Below are 21830 nucleotides of genomic sequence, written 5' to 3' on the forward strand. Positions count from 1 at the left end.
CTTGAATATAAGTATTCCAATTCCAAGTTAGTGAATTGAAGTTCCCAATTTTGACTCTGTAATATCCACGTCATGTTGATGGTATTCAGTAACATTATTCATAGAATTGACAGTGCATAAGGAGGCCATTAGGCCCATCGAGTCTGCATTGGCCCATGGAAAGAGCTCCCCACTTAAGCCCACACCTCCACCCTATCCCTGTAACCCCACCTAACCTTTGTGGACACCAAGGGCAATTTAGCATGGCCAATCCACCTAACCTGCTCATCTTTGGACTGGGAGGAAACCGGAGCACCCGGAGGAAACCCACGCAGATACAGGGAGAACGTGCAGACTCCGCACAGTGACCCAGACCGGGAATCGAATCTGGGACCCTGGAGCTGTGAAGCAACAACGCTACCCACTGCTACTGTGCCACCAGTAAATTATTGTTTTGTGTCCCGAGAGAGCACTATTATGAACTTTTCTGGGGGAAATTTTGGGTGAATGAGTAACAGGTGAAATGGATTTGAATTAGTGTTGACCCATTTTATCACCAATGTTTGGGCTCCATACTTTCACTGAGTAAGGCAATGAGGATAAAGGTGTAGGGAAATAAAACTTCACATTCATGCAGGATAAGATTCCCTTTCAAGGTTGGCAGTTAAGTTGTAGATTGAGGCAATGTTATTTGCTCTGCAATATAATGAGTACATTGGGATGTTTTACTATGTTAAACGTTCAGGGGTGCTTGAGGTGCAAAACTTCAAACCTCTGCATTCTCTTGGTGCTTTTTATTATTTTTGTTATAAGAATATCACTTTAGTAATAAGTCAATAACGAGCATTTGCACTTCTAAAAATGTTAACTGCTGATGGTGCTATTAAATTTTGCCTTGCAGAGCAATTCAGCAATTCTAATGGAAAATATGGACCTGTACATGTTAAACCCATGCAGCGCCAAAATTTGGTAAGTTCCAATTCTTGACACAAAGGAAACAATGTAACTAATTTATGAAAATACTATGCACTTCCAAATTCAATAATGCTGGTTTTTACAAATGTATTGTTCTAACTTTTGACATGGGTCATGCACAGTTGCAGATGAACAAAAAACCCCAAAGATTGGCTCAGTTTTTATTTTAAAGTTTTTAATTGCAGCTGAATATGACGTTCTCCTCCACAGGTTTGTAATAGAGTTATGTGAACCAATCCAAGTCAGACAGCTTGACATTGCAAACTTTGAGTTATTTTCGTCTACACCAAAGGACTTTCTAGTTTCCATCAGTGACAGGTATGTTTTATTTTTAAGTTGGAGATAGTTGTGCACAAACTTTGAATTATGTAATGATCAGTGCAACACAGCTGTTGACCTCCAAGATAGCATACATCAGTTTAACTCCTGGGTTAATACGATTTGACTTGTGTCCATTTGTATGCCAACATATAATATGCAGCAGATCTGCTAATCATTTTACCTCCACAAATTGAACTTTACCGTTGCTATTTTCTTTTCAGCTATGGTTAATACTTAATTTTAAATCTTTTTTGTACTTGTGTCTATGTTTATGTGTAGGTATCCCACCAATAAATGGGTTAAACTAGGAACATTCCATGCCCTGGATGAGAGAACTGTGCAAAGCTTTCCTTTAGATGAGCAAATGTATGCCAAGTATGTCAAGGTAAGAACTGCATTTGTCAAAATGGAGGGGAAAATGTGAATTGCATTTCATTAGCGCTTGAAAGTCTACTCTGGCTTCAATTGTTAGAATGTTGTTTGGTCGTAAATATTTTGTTTCATGAATTTCTGGCAGTATTGTGACCTCTATCTGCCAGGTGTGCAAATGTGTCCATATTATTAAGTTTTGCTGTAATGTTCTCACTGTAGGATCCTGTCTATAATCCTGAATGTTGCACGTTATGGTTGTGTTCATTGCTATACCATGTGCAACCAGTTCCTGGCATATAAGCCTTGTGCACCCAAAAGGAACCCCCATACAAGTATACCCGTGAATGGTTTTGACTAAGTCCAGGAATACTTGGTTTAAAAAGAAGAATCTTAGCAGCTGGCCTTGGAGGAATCTGGCAAGTTTACGTTGCTGTTGAAACCTCTGTATTGGGAACTTGCAGTGCAAGCATTCCTCTGGAAAGGCAATGTAAAAAGCAGCTTGTATTTCATTCTATGTTGCAGTAATGCTCAGTCCTTATTCTCTTCCTCAGTCATTTACATTAGTGCCTAACGGTTAACGTTTTCAAGTAATTTTAATGCAAAATTATCCAAAATTACTGCTCGCTCTCCGTTCCTGACTCTGTTGGAGAGATTTGGTCACATCAGGCAAGTCACAGTTCTGAAAGTGGCCAGTGAAGATTGATTGAAATTATAGGTTAAATCTAGCAAGCACAACGCATGGAAATTTATAAATTGAACCTTTTCACTGGAGGCTGTTGAAGCTAAAATTTCAAATGCTCAATGACCTATTTAAAAGTGCTTTTGAGCTGCAGTCCTACCACTAGAGGGAGCTCTGCAGCTACACATCACCATAGGTTGTTCATTAAAAGTATTAGAATTCTCAGACAGCAATTGTATATCAATCAAAACAACAGTAAGTTTTCCCCAAGATACTACATTATTATTGGATTGTTTTTAAAGCTAATCAGAGTTTTAAACGGGGACATCGGGCTATAATTCATGGCTTGATTAAAGATTAGTATATCATGAAGGCTTCATCTGTTTCGTTAAAATATGGAATATCGTATATTTTTTTAGAAGTCAAGCTCTGCTGTGATTGCATTTTTATAAAAGCAATCACAAATCAATTCATAATTTTTCATTGCTTTCTCTAAAGTGCACACTTCTCTGAGCATTTATGACGGTCTCTGCTGAACCGAAAGGCCTACCTTTGTCGGATTAGACTAGTATTTTGCTTGCTTTTCCCCCCCCCACTCCGTGAATGGGGCACTCCAGTATCATACACTGGTTTCCTTGTCAACTCGGCAAGGTTCCTTTGGTGAAGGGACAGGAGCTTTGAGTGTCAGTTGATTTGGATTTGCGATCTGCTGTCTGGGAGTCTCTATTGTGGATGTATTGGCTAAAGAGCTATCTTCCAGCATAAAGACCTCTATTATAACTGAAAGCTAATACTTTCAGGGACTATGCAGTTGCTTCGTAAATGACTGGAGATCTTTTGAAATTACTGAAACATAGTGCTGATTTAAGATCAATTGGCAATTATTATAGTATATGCAAAGCTGGTAATATTTTGTGAAGCTTTAAAATTGAGGTTTTTTTCACAAATCTTCAAAATATTTTAAAGAACTGATTCTAAATGTTTCAGTAATTTCACTGTGAATTAGGCTGTCTAGATTTCCAAGTATCTAGATTAGATTTTGCTGCATATTTTAACCTCTTTTGGGCCCTTCTTTAGAGCACAATACTTGGAGGAAGCTTTTTTGGGGGGAAATTTGAGAATAATCGTACTGCGTGAGCTTGTAGCATGTAGTGATCTATCTTGACTGTTACTACTCTTACTGACATCTTTTTCTCCCTTTCTCTTGCTTCAGATGTTCATCAAATACATAAAGGTTAGCATTATTAGAAGTTAATCACCGGATTGGGAAATTCCTTTTCGGAGGCACTGCAAGCATGCATGAAGTCCAGCATTGCATGTCTTTTATTAATAAGTAATGTGCATTGGCAAAACAAGCTTGCTCAAGTAAATGTCTCTTTCAATGCCAACTCAGCTGCAAGTGGAGGATTTTATATTTCTGCACTTAGTCACTGAATATTAATTTACTGTCTTAATACCCTCAGCACTACATGAAGTTTGATGAAAATCTAATAAATCTAATCTTTCAGTGAATTAATTAACCTCCCAGTCAGATTGAAACCTGCAAGTTACCACTAATATTCTCCATGTGGTGACTGGAGCTGTAACACAGAGCATTGTGTGCTTGGTGTGTGAAATACTGATTTGTGTTCAAACAACTAATACATTTCCAGCATTGCCAGAATGTGGAAGTTGATGCATGTTATTTCTGGGATTCCACTAAAACTCACGTTGCCAATTCAAAAACAAAAGATTTATGGCTTCACTTTAGTGTACAATTCAAGACTCTGTTTTTTAAAAAAAAAACTTCAGGTGAAGTGAAAATGGTCACAGTTTCAGAGTGTCAGGCAGTTCCTGCCTGTCTCGATGACTGCCCCAACCTGCTGGCCTTGCAGTAAAAATGAATGATGAGTAGCTTCGCCTCTACTTTGGCAATTTATCATCAGGTGCATCAGTAAAATCCTGAATTGTCACACAGCTGATTCAATTTTAAGCCTTTTTAAAAAAAAAAAACCCAGATTATTTTATTCATTGTTTGCACACTGAAACAAACCAATCTTATTAACTTGTGTTTTAAGTACCATGTGTAGCTGAATACTGGGGCATCATTTCAGCACTTACTGGATTTTCGTCAAACTTGAGTCTCTTAAGGTCATCAGCTTTTAAATTCCTTTTTTAAAAAAACGTTCTGCGAGCTAGTTATATATCTGGTTACACTTTACTAATATTCAAGAAAGTCATCTGCAACCATATAGCTTCAATTTTTCTATGCTCTTGCCAAATTTTGCTTCAGTAATTTTCTTTTTAAAGGAACCATGTGAACAAATTGAACATGTTTAATTACATGAGCCATATGATAAATGAACTCATTAGGCTGCATTCCCTTAAAAAGCAGTGTGTGGAATCTTACCATTTCTGAAATGCCATGCAAAAGAAAAACTGAATTATGTGAAGCTTATATGAATTGTTTCGAATTATGATCTGATTTCAAATATATACAAAACTTTCAGTGATTGTTAATTGGTTGAAAGTTATTTTAGTGATGTAAATCAATCCTATAGTTTGAATCTCGCAATTGCATAATTCCTCATCATTGCTCATTAAATCCATGTCTTACAGCTTCCAATGAATTGATTTTGATTTATTTTGAATGTTTCTTTTGTTGAATTTACATGTAGTGGATGTTTGAGATCAATAACTAAGGTCTTTGTGGCCCATAGACAGATATGAATTTCTAAATTTTTCTCCATTTCTCAGCAGTTGTGGATTTCCTTGTTGCTTGACTTCTTTAGTAAATATGCAAAGAAATATTACTGTCTTTTCTGAGTGAAAACCTTCAGTGTGATAAAATTACACTCGCCAGGGGATACTTTTTCATGATTAAATGAGAGAATCCCTTTACACATGCTTATAAGATTGCAAGTTGTAAGACTGGTTCATTACAAATGCTTACCTCCTGCAATTGTTTCCTACATCTTGTTTTTCACAAGTCGCACTTGAAAGGCTACATGTTTAACGTTTTCCTGTTTTACAATCTAATTCCATATACTTTCTGTTCTTATTTCTTAATTGTTTTTGTGAATAATTTCACCCACATTTTCCTCCTAACTCGTAGTTGGTTTGTTGGTCTATGTTAATTCAGTACTTGCCTTTTTGTAGGTGGAATTAGTATCGCACTTTGGGTCAGAACACTTTTGTCCCCTTAGCCTCATAAGGTAAGATTCTAGTTGAGATTCACTGACTGTATGTACCAGTGTTAAGGTTAAAAGAAAATAAGGGTGGCACGGTGGCGCAGTGGGTAGCACTGCTCCCTCAACGCTGAGGATTCGGGTTCGATCCCGGCCCCAGGTCACTGTCGTTGTGGAGTTTGCACATTCTCCCCGTGTCTGTGTCGGTCTCTCTCAACCCAAAAGAAGTTCAGGGTAGCTTAATTGGCCACGCTAAATTACCCCTTAATTGGAAAAATTTTCACTCTTCACTTTTATTGTTGGCGGTTGCCAAATAGAAGGCATGTTCTTTAAGAAATATAAAACTTTATTAAAATGCAGTATTTTTGTTTGCATGGGACTAGCTTGGTAATTTCTTTGTTTGAAAAAAAAATCTAGTTACAATGCATAGTTTGTCTGCAGCAAAATCAAAGAAACAAAGCATGTTCCAGCCAAGAATGTTGAGAGCTTTCCAAACTGTTAGTCTTGAAGGATGGCTCTAAGACGCTTGATCAAAATAATTGAGTTAACTATGAAAAACCAAGAAAGCCAAGCTGACTTGATTTGCAGTCGGGTGCCCTGCAGGTTATCCAAGGCATATTATTACCTCGGTCTCCAGATTAGGATAGAATTGTTGGGTATAAATTGCCCTTGAGAATCATAGAGGAGAAAAAAGTTATAAATGTAACAACCCACAGTTTAATTTAAATTTTATTTGGGTTAATGTCCACTCAATTTATGGAAGTTGGGCTAACCGTGCTTTCTTGCAACTTGTTCTTGCTTCCTTGAAAGTAAAGAAGAGAGAAAACAATACCTCCCAGCAGGCCAACCATTGAATCCCAAGCCCACATGACTGATCAATGCACTTTAAAAGAAGGAAGGGTGGCTGAGTATCAGATATTCTGTAATCCTTTTTGCAATAGAAATAATGGCGAACAATTTTGTGCAGGGTGTTTGGCACCAGCATGGTGGAGGAATATGAAGAAATTGCTGAATCGCAGTACAATGCAGAGCGCCTAGAATACCTTGATGAAGATTATGGTATGAGCTTTTTCATGGTTTTTATCTCCTTGGTGAATTTCTGTTGGTCACTTGAGTAAGGTGGTGTCAAGGGAAAGCTTTTTGCAGGCTGAAATTGCAATACATAGCTTTTTCCTCGTATTCTCCATAACCTGAAACAATCCCACTGTTGTGAGCTGCTTTACCTAAAGGTCTGGTTAAGGACCACTAAAACGTTTATCATTTCAATTTGCCTGCCATGTCTGCTAAGCACTATGTGAGCTTGCGTAGACTAGCCAGTGGTAGTGTTGTACTGAGAATTTATAAGTTAGATGGGCATGAAATAGTTTGAGCCTCTCTGTGAAATAAAACAGATGGCTAGACTTGCCACTGTTTAATCTTGTATGTATTCTGAACTTGTAAATAGTTGAAGACACTTGATCAATTCCACATGGAGACATTTCATTCTGAAATTATTTCTTTATTGTGGAAAATCTTCAGTTTGAGTAGGCATGCAAGGATTACATAGAGATACATAGAACACATACAGCACAGAAATGGTCCATATGGTCCAACTAATTTTTGCTGGTGCACATACTCCACAAGTCTCTTCCCATTCTATATCCCTGTTCACAGCTGTATTTCTAATTTTAAAAGCATCTAAGCTATTGCTACCATCTAACGATTAGTGAATTCTCCACAATTATGCATTGCATTATATATGTCTCCGTAAAATGGTATTGAATTTTGAAGTCTTCTCTAACTAGATGCATTCATTAAATGTTCTGTGTAAGTGAAATGATTTGGGTATTTTGTGGCTGATTTGAACACTTGCTGTTCCTATCATGGCCAGCAATTCAAGTATTGCAACTGTTAAAATCTTTAAATCCAGCAAAAGAAGTTGTCACCGTCTGAAGAAGCATGCTAAAATTATTGAAAATTTAACATTTTGGGGGGAATTGGATGGGAAGTGCAAGGAAACTGTACTTGATGAAAAGTGATGTTAGGCAGCAGCAGGGCATACCCATGGTAATTAAAATAAGAACGTCTGATTTCCATTCCTATCTTGCTATTTTTATTTAGATTTTCTTCATCCATTTCCCTCTGCCCCCTCCCCTCTCCAAGATTTACCAACTTTGGTTAGTAGGACACAGCATAACTGAAGACAGACATCTACTTGGTTGGAGAGGGTAAATTTGTGATTTGTTTTATTTTTGATTCGACACAGATACAAATATCACATTATTTTCCTAAACTCTCAGCTGCATGTCAAGTGCATTAGGCAATTAAAGAAGGCAGCAAAATCTTGATGAGTATCAGCATGCTGTTGGAATGAGTTGATGCGGTACAGCTTGATCTAAAATCAGAGTTCTCAATTTCAGTGGTATAGGAAGTGCCGAGGGATACCTGCCTGCTTATTATACCACCTTTAGCACAGGGCTAAATCGCTGGCTTTGAAAGCAGACCAAGGCAGGCCAGCAGCACGGTTCAATTCCCGTAACAGCATCCCCATACAGGCGCCGGAATGTGGCGACTAGGGGCTTTTCACAGTAACTTCATTTGAAGCCTACTTGTGACAATAAGCGATTTTCATTTAAATGAACATTCACTCAATTCAAACCTGACAGAGTAGGACAATCCCATAATTTACTATCATAGACATTAAGCAGCTTGATTTGTGTTGTATGATTTCAGCCAACAGTTGGGGAACGTTGTATCATTTCAAGAAAGAATAAATTTTCATTTATATATGTTTTTGTAACCAAATCATTCCAAAGCACTTAACAGACAATTAAGTCACTGTTGAAATGTAGTGAAGCATAGCAACTGATTTGCACAGAACCAGAACCCACAAATAGTAATGAGGTAATGGTTAGATTTTGGTTCAGGGTTAAATGTTGTCCAGAGCAGAGGGGTTTCGCATGATCTTCTGCATACATCTGAAAGAAACTGGAGTGTTAATTTAATGTCTCGTTTGAAAGACTACCTGCAACAGTACAGTACTGATGGAGTGTTGCATTGAAATGTCAGTCAAGACTTTCCTCTTCTCTGGGGTGACTCCGAATTGAGAGTGCTACCAATGGCACAATTTAGTTGAGATGCGGACATGTGGCATTGAATTTTATTCTTCAGTTACTGCCTGAAGAACCCATGTCGGCTTGGCAGTCCCTAATAACCTTAAATTGTAATGTGTTGGTCACTTTGTTGACAGAATTAAATAATTATTTGTTTATAGTAGCAAAGGAAAGAAATGTGCGTTGTCTGCCAGACTACAGTGATTTTCTGTAAGCACATGATGAGCTTAGTGGACAAATAGGTACGGAAAGTGAGCTTTTTATTTGCTTTTATGTTACATTTGAAGTGTGATGTCTCGTACCTTCGTTCAAATGAATTCCGGTGTATAAAGTTATAATGATGCAAGCTTTCTTTTTTTTTTAATAAAAAACACTTAATCTGGGCTGTTGTTCTGCTTGAGTGCATTGTTTTAATTTTCAATAAAGCACCACACACCCAATTTCCTTTTTGTTTCGACTTTTGAAAATACATATTCCTAGAAATTTAGTATTTTTTTCCTTGCGTCCATTCCCGTATCATTTCCTAAATAACACTGTCTTTGTATGGTAAGGCACCGTTGCGTAATAGTTGTCTTGCTCAGTCAAGGCACATTTTCAAAATTCTCTATTTAAACTACAAATCCAAGCATGCAGGGAAAAGGGCCTTGCTTAGTGGAAATGTACATCATTAATAAAGATAAAGCTAAATAGCTGGCTTTTAAAGCAGACCAAGGCAGGCCAGCAGCATGGGTTCAATTGCCATACCAGCCTCCCCGAACAGGCGCTGGAATGTGGCGACCAGGGGCTTTTCACAGTAACTTCATTTGAAGCCTACTAGCTCATAAGCTCAATAAAACAGTCTTTTAATAGATCAAATGTGCGTGTGTAACATTTTCCTGTTTGAGTTTTTGGTCATTATAGACATGTTTTGATGTTTAGCCCTATCGAAAAGAGAACCAAATATTTATTATGATTCAAACTGTACTCGTATCTACTGTGTAATCGTATCTGTCAAATTGGTGACGAGGCTGTTCTTTGAGTGGTTAAAATGTGATGATAAATGCTTTATCCTTCCACACTGGCTCCAAAATGTAGGACAGTGGATTAAATCTTAAATTAGCATTGAGAAGGATGCAAACAATTGTTTTGTAATTGGATCTAGTCTTATCATCTTTACGTTTAGGGCTGGTTTAGCTCAGTTGGCTGGACAGCTGGTTTGTGATGCAGAGCGATGCTAACAGCGTGGGTTCAATTCCCATATCGGTTGAGGTTATTCATGAAGGCCCTGCCTTCTCAATCTTGCCCCTTGCCTGAGGTGTGGTGATCCTCAGGTTAAATCACCACCTGTCAGCTCTCCTTCTCAAAGGGAAAAGCAACCAATGGTCATCTCGGACTATGATGACTTTCCTTTTACTTTTACAAAGGTTATAGAGACGAGGCAATACCTTTAATACTCATTTAACTATAATAGGGATATTAATTAAAACAAAATTAGAACTCAAATTAGTAATAGTCACATTTGCATTTGGTGACAGAGTTCCAATGACCTGGAATGTTAACCATTTCTCTCCACAGGTGCTGAGTGTTTCCAACATTTTCTGCTTATTTCACATTTCCAGAACCTGCAATATTTTGCTGCATGTAGTCATGGCCGAGCGGTTAAGGCGATGGACTAGAAATCCATTGGGGTTTCCCCGCGCAGGTTTGAATCCTGCTAACTACATTTCTGGGCAGCACAGTGGGTAGCACTGTTGCTTCACAGCTCCATGGTCCCAGGTTTGATTCCCGGTTTGGGTCACTGTCTGTGCGGAATTTGCACATTCTCCCCATGTCTGCGTGGGGTTTCCTCCGGGTGCTCTGGTTTCCTCCCACAGTCCAAAGATGTGCTGTTGGGTAATTTGGACATTCTGAATTCTCCCTGTGTACCCGAACAGGCACCAGAATGTGGCAACTAGGGGCTTTTCACAGTAACCTCATTGCAGTGCTAATGTATGCCTACTTGTGACAATAAATACTATTATTATTTTGTCTGCCAGAGTAGCCTGCGGGTTGCTTTGTCCACTTAGCCCACGGCACCCATGCATGCAGAGTCCATTATTTTTAAGTGGCTAATGATATGGTAGCACAAGTGGATAGCACAAGGGGCAACAGGGTAGCACAAGTGAATAGCATTGTGGCTTCACAGCGCCAGGGTCCCAGGTTCGATTCCCTGCTGGGTTCACTGTCAGTGCGGAGTCCGCACGTTCTCGCCGTGTCTGCGTGGCTTTCCTCCGGGAGCTCCGGTTTCCTCCCACGGTCCAAAGACGTGCTGGTTGGGTGGATTGGCCATGATAAATTGCCCTTAGTGACCAAAAAGGTTAGGAGGGGTTATTGGGTTATGGGGATAGGTGGAAGTGAGGGCTTAAGTGGGTTGGTGCAAACTGGATGGGCCGAATGGCCTCCTTCTGCACTATGATACACTGGGAAATTGGAGAAGGCAGTAGATTAAATAATGTGCTTTGCAAGTGGCCACTTACTGATGGGATTTTGGTATAGTAGGAAAATTAGTTTATTTAAACAGTAACTTGATCTTGATTCAAAAAGAACTGCATCTTTCATTTTGTTTCCTGTTAGTGCTTGGATTTTGGCAGTGTGAGATTGCACTGTTTTTCAGAGGTTCTGAATTGAGTAGGCTTGATAAAAGCAAAACTACTTTAAGCGTTTGTTTCTGGAAGTGCAGAATGGCTTTATGTGTACTGCATTGTTTTTACTGTGTGGAGATCTTAACCAAAAATCCTGACGCAATTTTTGACAGCAGCTTTCCTCCACTTTAGCAGCTTATGCACTCAATGCTATCTGATGTTTGCATGTAGCTGTTGTGAAAATGTTTGTATTGTCATTGCTATCAAACAGATTTCCCACTGGATTATGGTACTCGAGAAGAAAAATCTTCAAAAAATCTTCTGGGTTCAGCCACAAGTGAGTTTTTGATACATTTTTAATTCCCCATTTTGACCTTTCAGACAGTAAAGGACGAATTTCAAAAATGTTAACTGCAAATCTGTTACCTTAACTTCAGGCCTTGAAGATACTCTTTTCCTTTTCTCCTCCACCCAGCCTAAAATTACAAATTCCTTCCTCCATATGTACTCACGCTTTAGATGATCACTTTGCTCAGTCTTCCACTTTCATGTACGTTTACTGTGTTATATGATTGGAAACTGGGTGGTGAATATAATGTCTGACCAGTGCAAAATTTGTTTCCCATTTCTCTTTCCAGGACTTGGTAATTTTCTAGAGGAGTGTGTGGGGAAAAATTGCATTTTTATAGAGAATAAAGGGGGAGAGAAGGGGCTGCTTCTGCTTCATCTGGGTTATCCATTCCATGTAACTGGCCTTGCCATTTGGTTCAAAATTTATTGTGTGTGGCCAGTTTTGCATAATGGATCTAATTGAGAGATGCTCGAGTGCTCTCGGAAGTAATATTAGGCCATAAGCACTGGAAAGAAAATATGCTCTGTCTGGGTCCAAGTAATTTTTGAGATCATCCTCGAGTCCGCATCGTTATAAAGCGCAATACTGCTCCTTATTCGAGGGTCCGGTATCAAATTATTACCATTAAAACACAAGCCATGATTTTCAAACGCTTATTAATCTATTGCTCTTCTAGAAGGAACGATTTATTTTAGGAAGCCAATGCTATGTGTATATTTACCACATCAAACTTCACCACTAACCAGATATTGAATGACTTTAAATACTCTGTTAAATTGTCATAAACTAAGTTCCTTATGAAAGTAAATGTTTGGAGCTATTTAAATTCTAATTGATGAGACATTTGCAGGACCTGAAGTATTACATCAATAATGCAATATTGCCTTTTGAATTTTAACCAAACTTGTCAGATAATTCCTGTTGGTTTTAAATTATATTGCTGAGAACATGTTTAAAGAATTTTTATTTGAACACTGAAAGGAGGGTGTATACATCAGTATTTTATGTAGCAACCTCTACGAGCTTTGTTTTAATTAATTTATGAATCCAGAGCAAAAAAAACATTCTTTTTATGGTTCATGGATGTTACCACAACATTGGTCAAAGGCGCATCAAAAATCTATTCAATATCATGTTATTGTTTGTACTTCAAATAAACGAAGATGGAGTCCTGCTTCATATCTTTCTTTTAAAAGTTTATATTTAAATTCACATAACCATCGAATTGGCCTCTTACTTGTTTTTGTTCTTCAAAGTTTCTATCAAAACTGTTTAGAGAAATATGATCCGAAACGGGTTGGTTTCATTAATGCCTGACAAACTGGCACTACCTAAACGTATTTGTGATTTGTAACCTGCAAGATTATTTATTTATTTTGTCCGAATTGAATTTCACATACCATAGTTTGGAAATATCAATAACATCACATCAATAATAATGGGTGGGGTTACGGGGTTATGGGGCTAGGGTGGCGGTGTTGACCTTGGGTAGGGTGCTCTTTCCAAGAGCCGGTGCAGACTCGATGGGCCGAATGGCCTCCTTCTGCACTGTAAATTCTATGATCTATGATCTATGATCACACCTGCACCTTTGCTGAAAGTAATTTTTTTGGCTCAGCAAGTTTATCCATAAACAACACACTGCAAAAATCAGTTTTAAACTGGTTCTGCTGAGTTAGCTGATGCCAGCTGGGACCCTGGTGAGGATATTAGAATTGTTCATAGCACCCTGTTAAGTAATGGGTTAAGAGACATTGCAATTAGTTGTCTCATTTATGTTAAGTATCCATTAATTGACACATGTAAAGGGGCTTCAGGTGGCCTCTGGGAGGTGGTGTGTTATTAAGAGTTTTGTGCAGAGGCTGTGGAAGTGAAATAAATGATGTTTGGTGAAAAGGAACAAGAACTTTAGACTCTTCATTTCACAGCAACTAAAACGCCTAACAATGGTAGCAGGGGATGGTTGCTGTGCAAATGGGAAGGTTTGAAAGATACAACTTTTCCTGATCAAACCAAAGAGTGAGCGAGAAGGAAAAAAAAAAATACATGGCTGAACCCAGGATAAAGATGGCTGGATATGACTATCCTCCCTTATTTTCTGAAAGGGAATCGTACGACCAATGGAGAAGTGCAGTAGTTATGTGAACTAAAGTAACTGCTTTGGGAAAGGGAGAACAAGGTATGGCATTGGCTCTTTCTCTACCATATGGCAGTAAAATCCAAAACAAAGTGCTTTCTGAGGTGGAATTGGAAGAGTTAGACTCAGAAGAAGGTCTGGAGACTTTATTACATTATATGGATAAGATTTATAAGAAAGATGACTTGTTAAGTGCGTATGAAGCATGGTCGGATTTTGATAAGTTCCGGAAAATGGAGGATATCTCCATGGAAGACGATATAATGGAATTTGGCAGACTATATAAAAGGCTGAAGAAACACAACCTGGAATTTCTACAGTCTGTGTTGGCCTTTAAATTACTTGACTGTGCTAGAGTGAGCAACATGGATAGGCTCCTGGTTTTGACAGGAGTTCAGTTTACTGATAAGGATACCTTATTCGAACAGATGACAAAAGCTTTACAAAAGTTTCTGGGGAAACATTCGATTCCGATGGCTCTGATGATCCAAATAGGTCAGCCTGCAATAAGACAGAATATGGAAGATACAATTTCGCCATCCTGTTAGTGTATGGCTATGAACGGGGCTCAAGACTATAGACTGAGACCGAGACAAGGAAATTATGAAGACAGAAACCCAGTTAGAACCTACAATAGGAAGATGAACCCTAGAAATGCACGGGGCATGATAAATCGATGTTTTCAATGTGACTCTCAGTAGCATTATGCTTTCAACTGTCCAACTCATTATGATAGTGTTTGAAGCGACACATGACATGGAAGAGTCAGAAGAGGAAAAAGATAGTGACCAGAAAGAAGGCATTGTCCTATTGGCAAGCAGTTTTACGCCAGTAATGAGGGTGTTGGTTGCAGAATCCTTCAACTGTGCTGTATTGGACAGTGGCTGCACATCTACTGTGTGTGGAATTGACGGGTTAAAATGTTACCTGGACTCTTTGAATGCTGAAAATCGTAACAAGGTTAAGGAATTTGAAAGTTCCACAAGTTTCAGGTTTGGGGATGATAATACCCTGAAGTCGCTGAAAAGAGTGGTGATCCCTTGCAATATTGCCGGAGTGAATAATTTCATTAGCACGGATGTTGTATCAAGTGAGATACCTTTGCTTCGGAGCAGACCGTCGATGAAGAAAGCACACATGAAACTGGATATGGGACTTCCGGGTGCGGCTATGCGGAGCTGAGCCGCACGATTCGGCAGCTCCCGCTACCACGGACTTTCAGGCTCACGAGAAGAGCCCCAACTGAACTTTTTTTGATATTAACCCGTGGGGAAGGTAAGAGGGAGGTCCCCCTCCAACTTTTATGAAACGGACTCGAAGTGTAACGGCCACAAAAGTGGCATTAGCGCAACGGGAAAAACCGGGGGAAAAAGACAAAATGGCGGCGGCCAGAGACAAAGTGGAGCTGCAGGAGTTGATCAAGCACTGCTTCGAGGAGCAGCGCGAGGAGATGCGTAAGGAAATGCTGGCGCCTATGCTTTCGGCAATCGAAGGACTAGGGATCACCCAGAAGGCCCACGAGGTTCAGATCCAGGAGGTACAAAAAGTGTTGGTCAGAACGAGGACGAGATCTCGGGCCTGGTGGCGAGAGTGGAGCAGAACGAGGCGCTACACAGGAGGTGGGCGGGCAGACTTGAAGACCTGGAGAACAGTTCGAGGAGAAAGAATCTGCGGATCCTGGGTCTCCCTGAAGGAGCAGAGGGGGCCGATGCCGGGGCATACGTGAGCACGATGCTCGGGGTGATGATGGGCAAGGAGGCCCCTTAGAGGCTGTTGGAGTTGGACGGGGCACACCAGGTGCTGGCGAGCAGGCCCCGGGCAAATGAGCCGCCAAGGGCGATGGTGGTGAGGTTCCACCGGTTCACGGACAGAGAGTGGGTCCTGAGATGGGCCAAGAAGGAGCGGAGCAGCAAGTGGGACAATGCAGAGATCCGAAGAGACCCGGACTGGAGCACGGAGGTTGCAAAGCGGAGAGCGGGTTTCAACCGGGCCAAAGCGGTGTTGCACCGGAAAGAAGTGAAATTCGGAATGCTGCAGCCAGCGCGACTGTGGGTCACATACAAGGGGCCAACACTACTACTTTGAAACGCCTGAAGAGGCGTGGACATTTATACAAACTGGAAAGTTGGACTCTAACTGAGGGTTTGTGAGGGTGGGGGGAATGTTTGATGTGTGATGGTTGTTGTATATAGGGGGTCAATCACAGTCACGCACAGGAAATGTTCCATGGGCTGGGGAAGAGAGACCGGAGCTGCGCCAGAGGGGGCGGAGCGGACTTTGGAAAGCGCGGGGTTTCTTGTTTTTCCCGCGTGCGGGAAGAAAGGTGGGAGGGGGAACTCCCACACGGGGAGGTCATTGGGATAGTGGGGGTAGCCGGGGTCAGCAGGTGTCAGATGATTTACGGGAGTGACATGGGGGGAGCAAAAAAGCTAGATGGGGGATCCAGCGGGGAGGGGGGAGGATGGAAGGGGGGGGGGGAAAAAGGGTTGCTGCTGCACTGGCCGAAAGGGAATGGGACATAGAAGAGGTGGTCGGGACGGGGGTCCCCCGTCTGGGAGACTGGAGGATGAGGGAGGCATGGACACGGGACTGGCCCAGAAAAGGAGATGGCTAGTCGGCAGGGGGCGGGGGGGGTGGGTGGTGAGAGCCCCTCCAATCCGGCTGATAACGTGGAACGTGAGGGGCCTGAATGGGCCGGTGAAGAGGGCTCGAGTGTTCGCGCACTTGAAGGGACTGAAGGCAGACGTGGTCATGCTCCAAGAGACACACCTGAAGGTGGCGGACCAGGTCAGGTTAAGAAAGGGTTGGGTAGGACAGATATTCCACTCTGGACTGGACGCGAAGAATAGAGGGGTGGCAATATTGGTGGGAAAACGGGTGTCATTTGAGGCCAAGACTATTGTAGTGGACAATGGAGGGTGATGTGTAATGGTGAGTGGTAGGTTGCAAGGGACACGGGTGGTGTTGGTAAACGTATACGCCCCGAACTGGGATGATGCAGGATTCATGAAGCGCATGTTGGGGCGCATTCCGGACCTGGAGATAGGAGGCCTGATAATGGGAGGGGACTTCAATACAGTGTTGGATCCAGCACTGGACCGCTCCAAATCAAGGACTGGAAAGAGGCCGGCGGCGGCCAAGGTGCTCGGGGGGGTTTATGGATCAGATGGGGGGAGTGGACCCATGGCGGCTTGCAAGGCCGCAGGCCAGGGAATTTTCTTTCTTCTCCCATGTACACGAAGCCTGCTCCCGGATAGATTTTTTTGTTCTGGGCAGGGCGCTCATCCCGATGGTGGAGGGACAGAGTATTCGGCCATAGCCGTTTCGGACCATGACCCGCACTGGGTGGAACTGGCGCTGGGAGAGGAGAGGGACCAACGCCCGCTGTGGCGGCTGGATGTGGGACTGCTGGCGGACGAGGTGGTGTGTGGGAAGGTGAGGGGGTGTATCGAAAGGTACTTGGAGGCCAATGACAACGGGGAGGTGCGGGTGGGGGTGGTATGGGAGGCGTTGAAGGCGGTGATCAGGGGAGAGCTAATCTCCATTAGGGCTCATAGGGAGAAGACAGAGGGCATGGAAAGGGAGAGGTTAGTGGGGGAGGTTTTGAGAGTGGACAGGAGATACGCAGAGGCCCCGGAGGAAAGATTACTTGGAAAGACGACTGCTCCAGACGGAGTTTGACCTGTTGACCACGGAAGGCGGAGGGGAGGCACAGTGGAGGAAAGCGCAGGGGGCGATCTAAGAGCATGGGGAAAAGGCTAGTCGGAAGGCTTACCAGTTCCGTAAGAGGATGGCAGCGAGGGAAATAGGGGGAGTCAAGGATGGAAGGGGAGCCACGGCACCGGGGCGCAATGGGAGCATCGGTATGGTCCCCGAATAGAGGTAACCACCGGTTTGTTCCGGGGAAGATGGACGGGGGGTTCCAGAGCTGGCATCGGGCGGGGATTAGAAGAATGGGGGACCTGTTCATTGACGGGACGTTTGCGAGCTTAGGGGCACTGGAGGAGAAGTTAGAGTTACCCCTGGGAAATGCCTTTAGATATATGCAGGTGAGGGCTTTTGTGAGGAGACAGGTGAGGGAATTCCCGTTGCTCCCGGCACAAGAAATTCATGACCGGGTGATCTCGGGTGCATGGGTCGGGGAGGGCAAGGTGTCGGCAATACACCAGGAGTTGAAAGAAGAGGGGGAAGCGCTGGTAGAAGAGTTGAAGGGTAAATGGGAGGAGGAGCTGGGGGAGGAGATAGAGGAAGGCCTGTGGGCTGATGCCCTGGGTAGGGTTAATTCCTCCTCCTCGTGTGCCAGGCTCAGCCTGATACAATTTAAGGTGGTTCACAGAGCTCACTTGACGGGGGCGAGGTTGAGCAGGTTCTTTGGGGTAGAGGACAGATGTGGAAGGTGCTCGGGGAGCCTGGCAAACCATGTCCATATGTTTTGGTCATGCCTGGCACTGGAGGGGTTCTGGAGAGGAGTGGCGGGAGCAATATCTCAGGTGGTGAAAGTCCGGGTCAAGCCAAGCTGGGGGCTAGCAATATTCGGAGTAGTGGACGAACCGGGAGTGCAGGAGGCGAAAGAGGCCGGTATTCTGGCCTTTGCGTCCCTAGTAGCCCAGCGAAGGATCTTGCTAATGTGGAAGGAGGTGAAACCCCCCAGCGTGGAGGCCTGGATAAACGATATGGCTGGGTTCATAAAGTTGGAGAGGATTAAGTTCGCCTTGAGAGGGTCTGCGCAGGGGTTCTACAGGCGGTGGCAACCGTTCCTAGACTATCTCGCGGAGCGTTAGAGGAAGGTCGGTCAGCAGCAACTTTGGGGGGGGGGGGGGGGTGGGGGTGGGGGTGGGGGGGTGGATGAGCAAGAGATAACATGAAGAGTCGGGGAAACTGGCATGTACGGGAGAGAGCCAGTGTACAAAGCTATATAAATATACTATTTTGCCATGTATATATCTTGCTCCGCGCGATTTCTTGTTTTTGTTGTTACAGGGGGGTGTTATTGTTTGTAAGGGAGAAAAACTGTTTAAAAACTTTAATAAATATATATTTTTTTTAAAAAGAAACTGGATATGGAACAGGATAAGGCAACAGTTTTTGGAAAGACGGTGGACTTACAATTTACAAAGTTGGGACCCGATTATAATCCATTACTGACGAATAATATTTCAAGTCGAGTGGTTAAGGATGTGTTAATGGCAGTTAAAATGGGACTTTAGCTGATAAAAAGCTTGTGGTATTAAAACTGCATAGTCAATTTGCACATCCGTCTCCTCGGAGGCTGAAAAATTTATTAAAGGATGCAGGGGTAAGGGATGATGACTATACTAAACTGATCGAACAGGATGTTGACCGCTGTGAAGTTTGTAGGAAGTACAGAAGGACACCAGCACGACCGATAGTAACCCTACCTTTGGCCAGGGATTTTAACGACATTGTGGCCATGGACCTTAAGATCTGGGATAAAGCAAATAATATATTTATTTTGCATTTTGTAGATTTAGCAACCAGATTTAGTCAATCAACAATTGTATGAAGTAAAGAGAAGAGAGTAATTCTGGATCAAATCGTGGAAAAGTGGATGGGGACAGGAATGGGTCCACCGGCAAAATTCCTTACGGACAATGGGGGAGAATTTGCTAATGATGAGTTTAGGGATATGTGTGAAAACATGAATATCAGAGTTATGAATACGGCTGCAGAAAGCCCATTTAGTAATGGTGTCTGTGAAAGAAATCATGCGGTCATCGATGACATGCTTCGGAAAATTTTGGCAGATCGACCAAATTGCAGGCTAAATTCAGCTTTAGCATGGGCAGTACATGCAAAGAATTCATTGCAGATGGTTGGGGGCTATAGTCCTTATCAATTAATGTTTGGTAGAAATCCTAAAATTCCGTCCATTTTGGATGACCAGCCTCCAGCTTGGGAGGGGGCTACAATTAGCTCTGGTTTTGCTGAACATTTAAATGCATTACATAACAGTAGAAAAGCTTTTTTTGGAAGCAGAAGTCTCTGAAAGAATTCGCAGAGCTTTAAGACATAACGTACGGCCATCCGATGCCGTTTTTCAGCAAGGAGACATGGTATACTACAAGAGAGACCATTCTAATGAATGGAAAGGCCCAGGGAAGATCATAGGCATGGATGGCAAAACTATTATTTTGCAACATGGTAATCAAACTGTTAGGGTACATTCATCAAGGATAATGGGTACAGATTACAAATTTTCAAATTTAGACAGAGCAGACAGACATGACTAGGAACCAGAGTCATCTGGTACGCAAGTGTTACAGAACTATGAGGACCAATTAACTGATATAGACCGGGTTTCTGTGGAGGAACACAACACTTCTGGTGAATTAAAACAGGCCATTTTTCCGAAAGGGCAACTGCCAAAAATTGGTACAAAAGTGACATACTTGCCTGAAGGGTGTAGTCCGTGGAAGGATGCAACTGTTATTAGTAGAGCAGGGAAGGCCACTGGAAAGTATAAACATTGGTTGAATGTACAGCATTCGGGGGAAGGAGTCAAGACAATGGATTGGGAAAACGAAGTTCCAAAATGGAGGGCACAGAAACGCAGTGCCAGTTCAGATAGTACATTGGATAGTGAACAGGTCCGCAGGACAAGGTCGAGAACTATTGAAAGGACATCCCACAGCAGAAGGGAAAGATCAAGCAGTAGCAGTACAGAACGAGATACCAGGCGAGAGAGGGGAGGTAGTTTGTCAAGATCTCGGAACATGAGTAAGACTATGAATACTAATAGGAGTAGAAGCCCACATGCACGTGAAATTTTGGTGGCTTCAAATAAATTAGATGAAAAAGTTATCAAAGATGCTAAGCAGCAAGAATTGCATAGTTGGAGTGAATTTGGGGTATACACGGAAGTACCGGATAGGGGATCAAGAGCTCTATCCCACAGATGGATTTGCACGGAAAAGGTTCTTCCGGATGGAACTTATAAGGCAAAGGCTAGGCTCGTGGCAAGGGGATTTGAAGAAAACTTAGAAGATCAGGATTTAAGGGTAGATTCACCAACAGCAGGAAAGGTTATTTTAAAGATCGTCTTGGCTCTATTAGCCACAAAGGCATGGGAATGCAAATCTATAGATATAAAAGCTGCCTTTTTGCAGGGGAATCAGCTCCAGAGAGGCATTTTCCTCCGTCCTCTTAAAGAAGCAGCTAACACAGAAGGGGTACTCTGGAAGTTGAACAAATGTGTATATGGATTAAATGATGCATCTAGAGTCTGGTATTTTTCGGTAAGGTCAGTTTTGTTAAAGTTAGGCTGTTGCCAGTTGAAAGCAGATCCGGTAATGTTTTACTGGCACTATAAAGGAAATCTTTCTGGCATTTTTATGATGCATGTCGATGATTTTTGTGGGGTGGGACTAGTGATTTTGAAGCTATTGTAATCTCTGGTTTGAGGAAAGAATTCCGGGTTGGAAGTCAGGCTTCCGGTGCATTTAAATATATTGGACTGGAAATTGGACAGACTAAGTTAGGGGCAAGATTACGTCGGCAATCTTATTTGGAAAGCATCAGCCCAATAGCAATTAGTCGTGGCAGAGTTTCACAAAAAGACGCAATGGTTTCAAAGATAGAAAAAGAGCAACTGCGAAGTTTAATTGGGCAACTGAACTGGTTAGGTAGACAGACTAGACCGGACGTGAGTTTTGATGTCTTAGAGTTGAGTATAAAAATGAATGATCCCAAAGTGGAAGACATAATAAGAGCAAATAAAGCGTTGGCCAAACTAAAAATGCAGGAGTGTGTTTTGAAGTTCACGGTTTTAGGTGACCTTAAGCACTTGAAACTCGTAGTTTATAGTGATGTGTCCTACGCAAATTCATGTGATGGGGTTTCAAGCGCAGGAGGTTTTATAATTTTCCTTTTGGGGAACAATGGTAAATGTTGCCCACTTGTGTGGGAAACAAAGAAAATAAGGAGAGTGGTAAAAAGCACTTTGGCTGCTGAGACGTTAAGCCTTGTAGAGGCGGTGGATATGGCTTTTTATAGAAGTATGATATTGACAGAAATTTTGGGATTAGGGGGTTTGGGTAATATACCTATTGTTCGTCACATTGACAATAAATCCCTGTGGGAAAATGTGCACTCTACAGAAAGTGTCAATGAAAAGAGGTTACGGATAGACATCGCAA

The 21830-nt window shown here is 42.2% G+C and overlaps 1 protein-coding gene and 1 non-coding gene across 6 annotated transcripts in view; both read left to right on the forward strand.

The window, feature by feature from the left end:
- suco (SUN domain containing ossification factor) overlaps positions 1–21830 on the forward strand; it is a 129891-nt gene that overhangs the window by 65772 nt on the left and 42289 nt on the right. For 3 of the 5 annotated variants that reach the window (XM_072511566.1, XM_072511567.1, XM_072511563.1), the window contains exons 9-15: positions 881–948; positions 1165–1272; positions 1555–1660; positions 3540–3560; positions 5465–5520; positions 6461–6552; positions 11457–11522. In XM_072511566.1, coding sequence (XP_072367667.1) covers positions 881–948; positions 1165–1272; positions 1555–1660; positions 3540–3560; positions 5465–5520; positions 6461–6552; positions 11457–11522 — 517 coding nt within the window. The remainder of the gene's footprint in view (positions 1–880; positions 949–1164; positions 1273–1554; positions 1661–3539; positions 3561–5464; positions 5521–6460; positions 6553–11456; positions 11523–21830) is intronic. The other 2 variants (XM_072511565.1, XM_072511564.1) reach the window with 2 other exon arrangements.
- trnas-aga (transfer RNA serine (anticodon AGA)) lies at positions 10206–10287 on the forward strand. The gene has a single exon. It is a non-coding gene; the product is annotated as a tRNA-Ser (tRNA).

The sequence above is a fragment of the Scyliorhinus torazame genome, chromosome 7 (genome assembly GCF_047496885.1).
Source record: "Scyliorhinus torazame isolate Kashiwa2021f chromosome 7, sScyTor2.1, whole genome shotgun sequence".
Taxonomy (NCBI): Eukaryota; Metazoa; Chordata; class Chondrichthyes; order Carcharhiniformes; family Scyliorhinidae; genus Scyliorhinus; species Scyliorhinus torazame.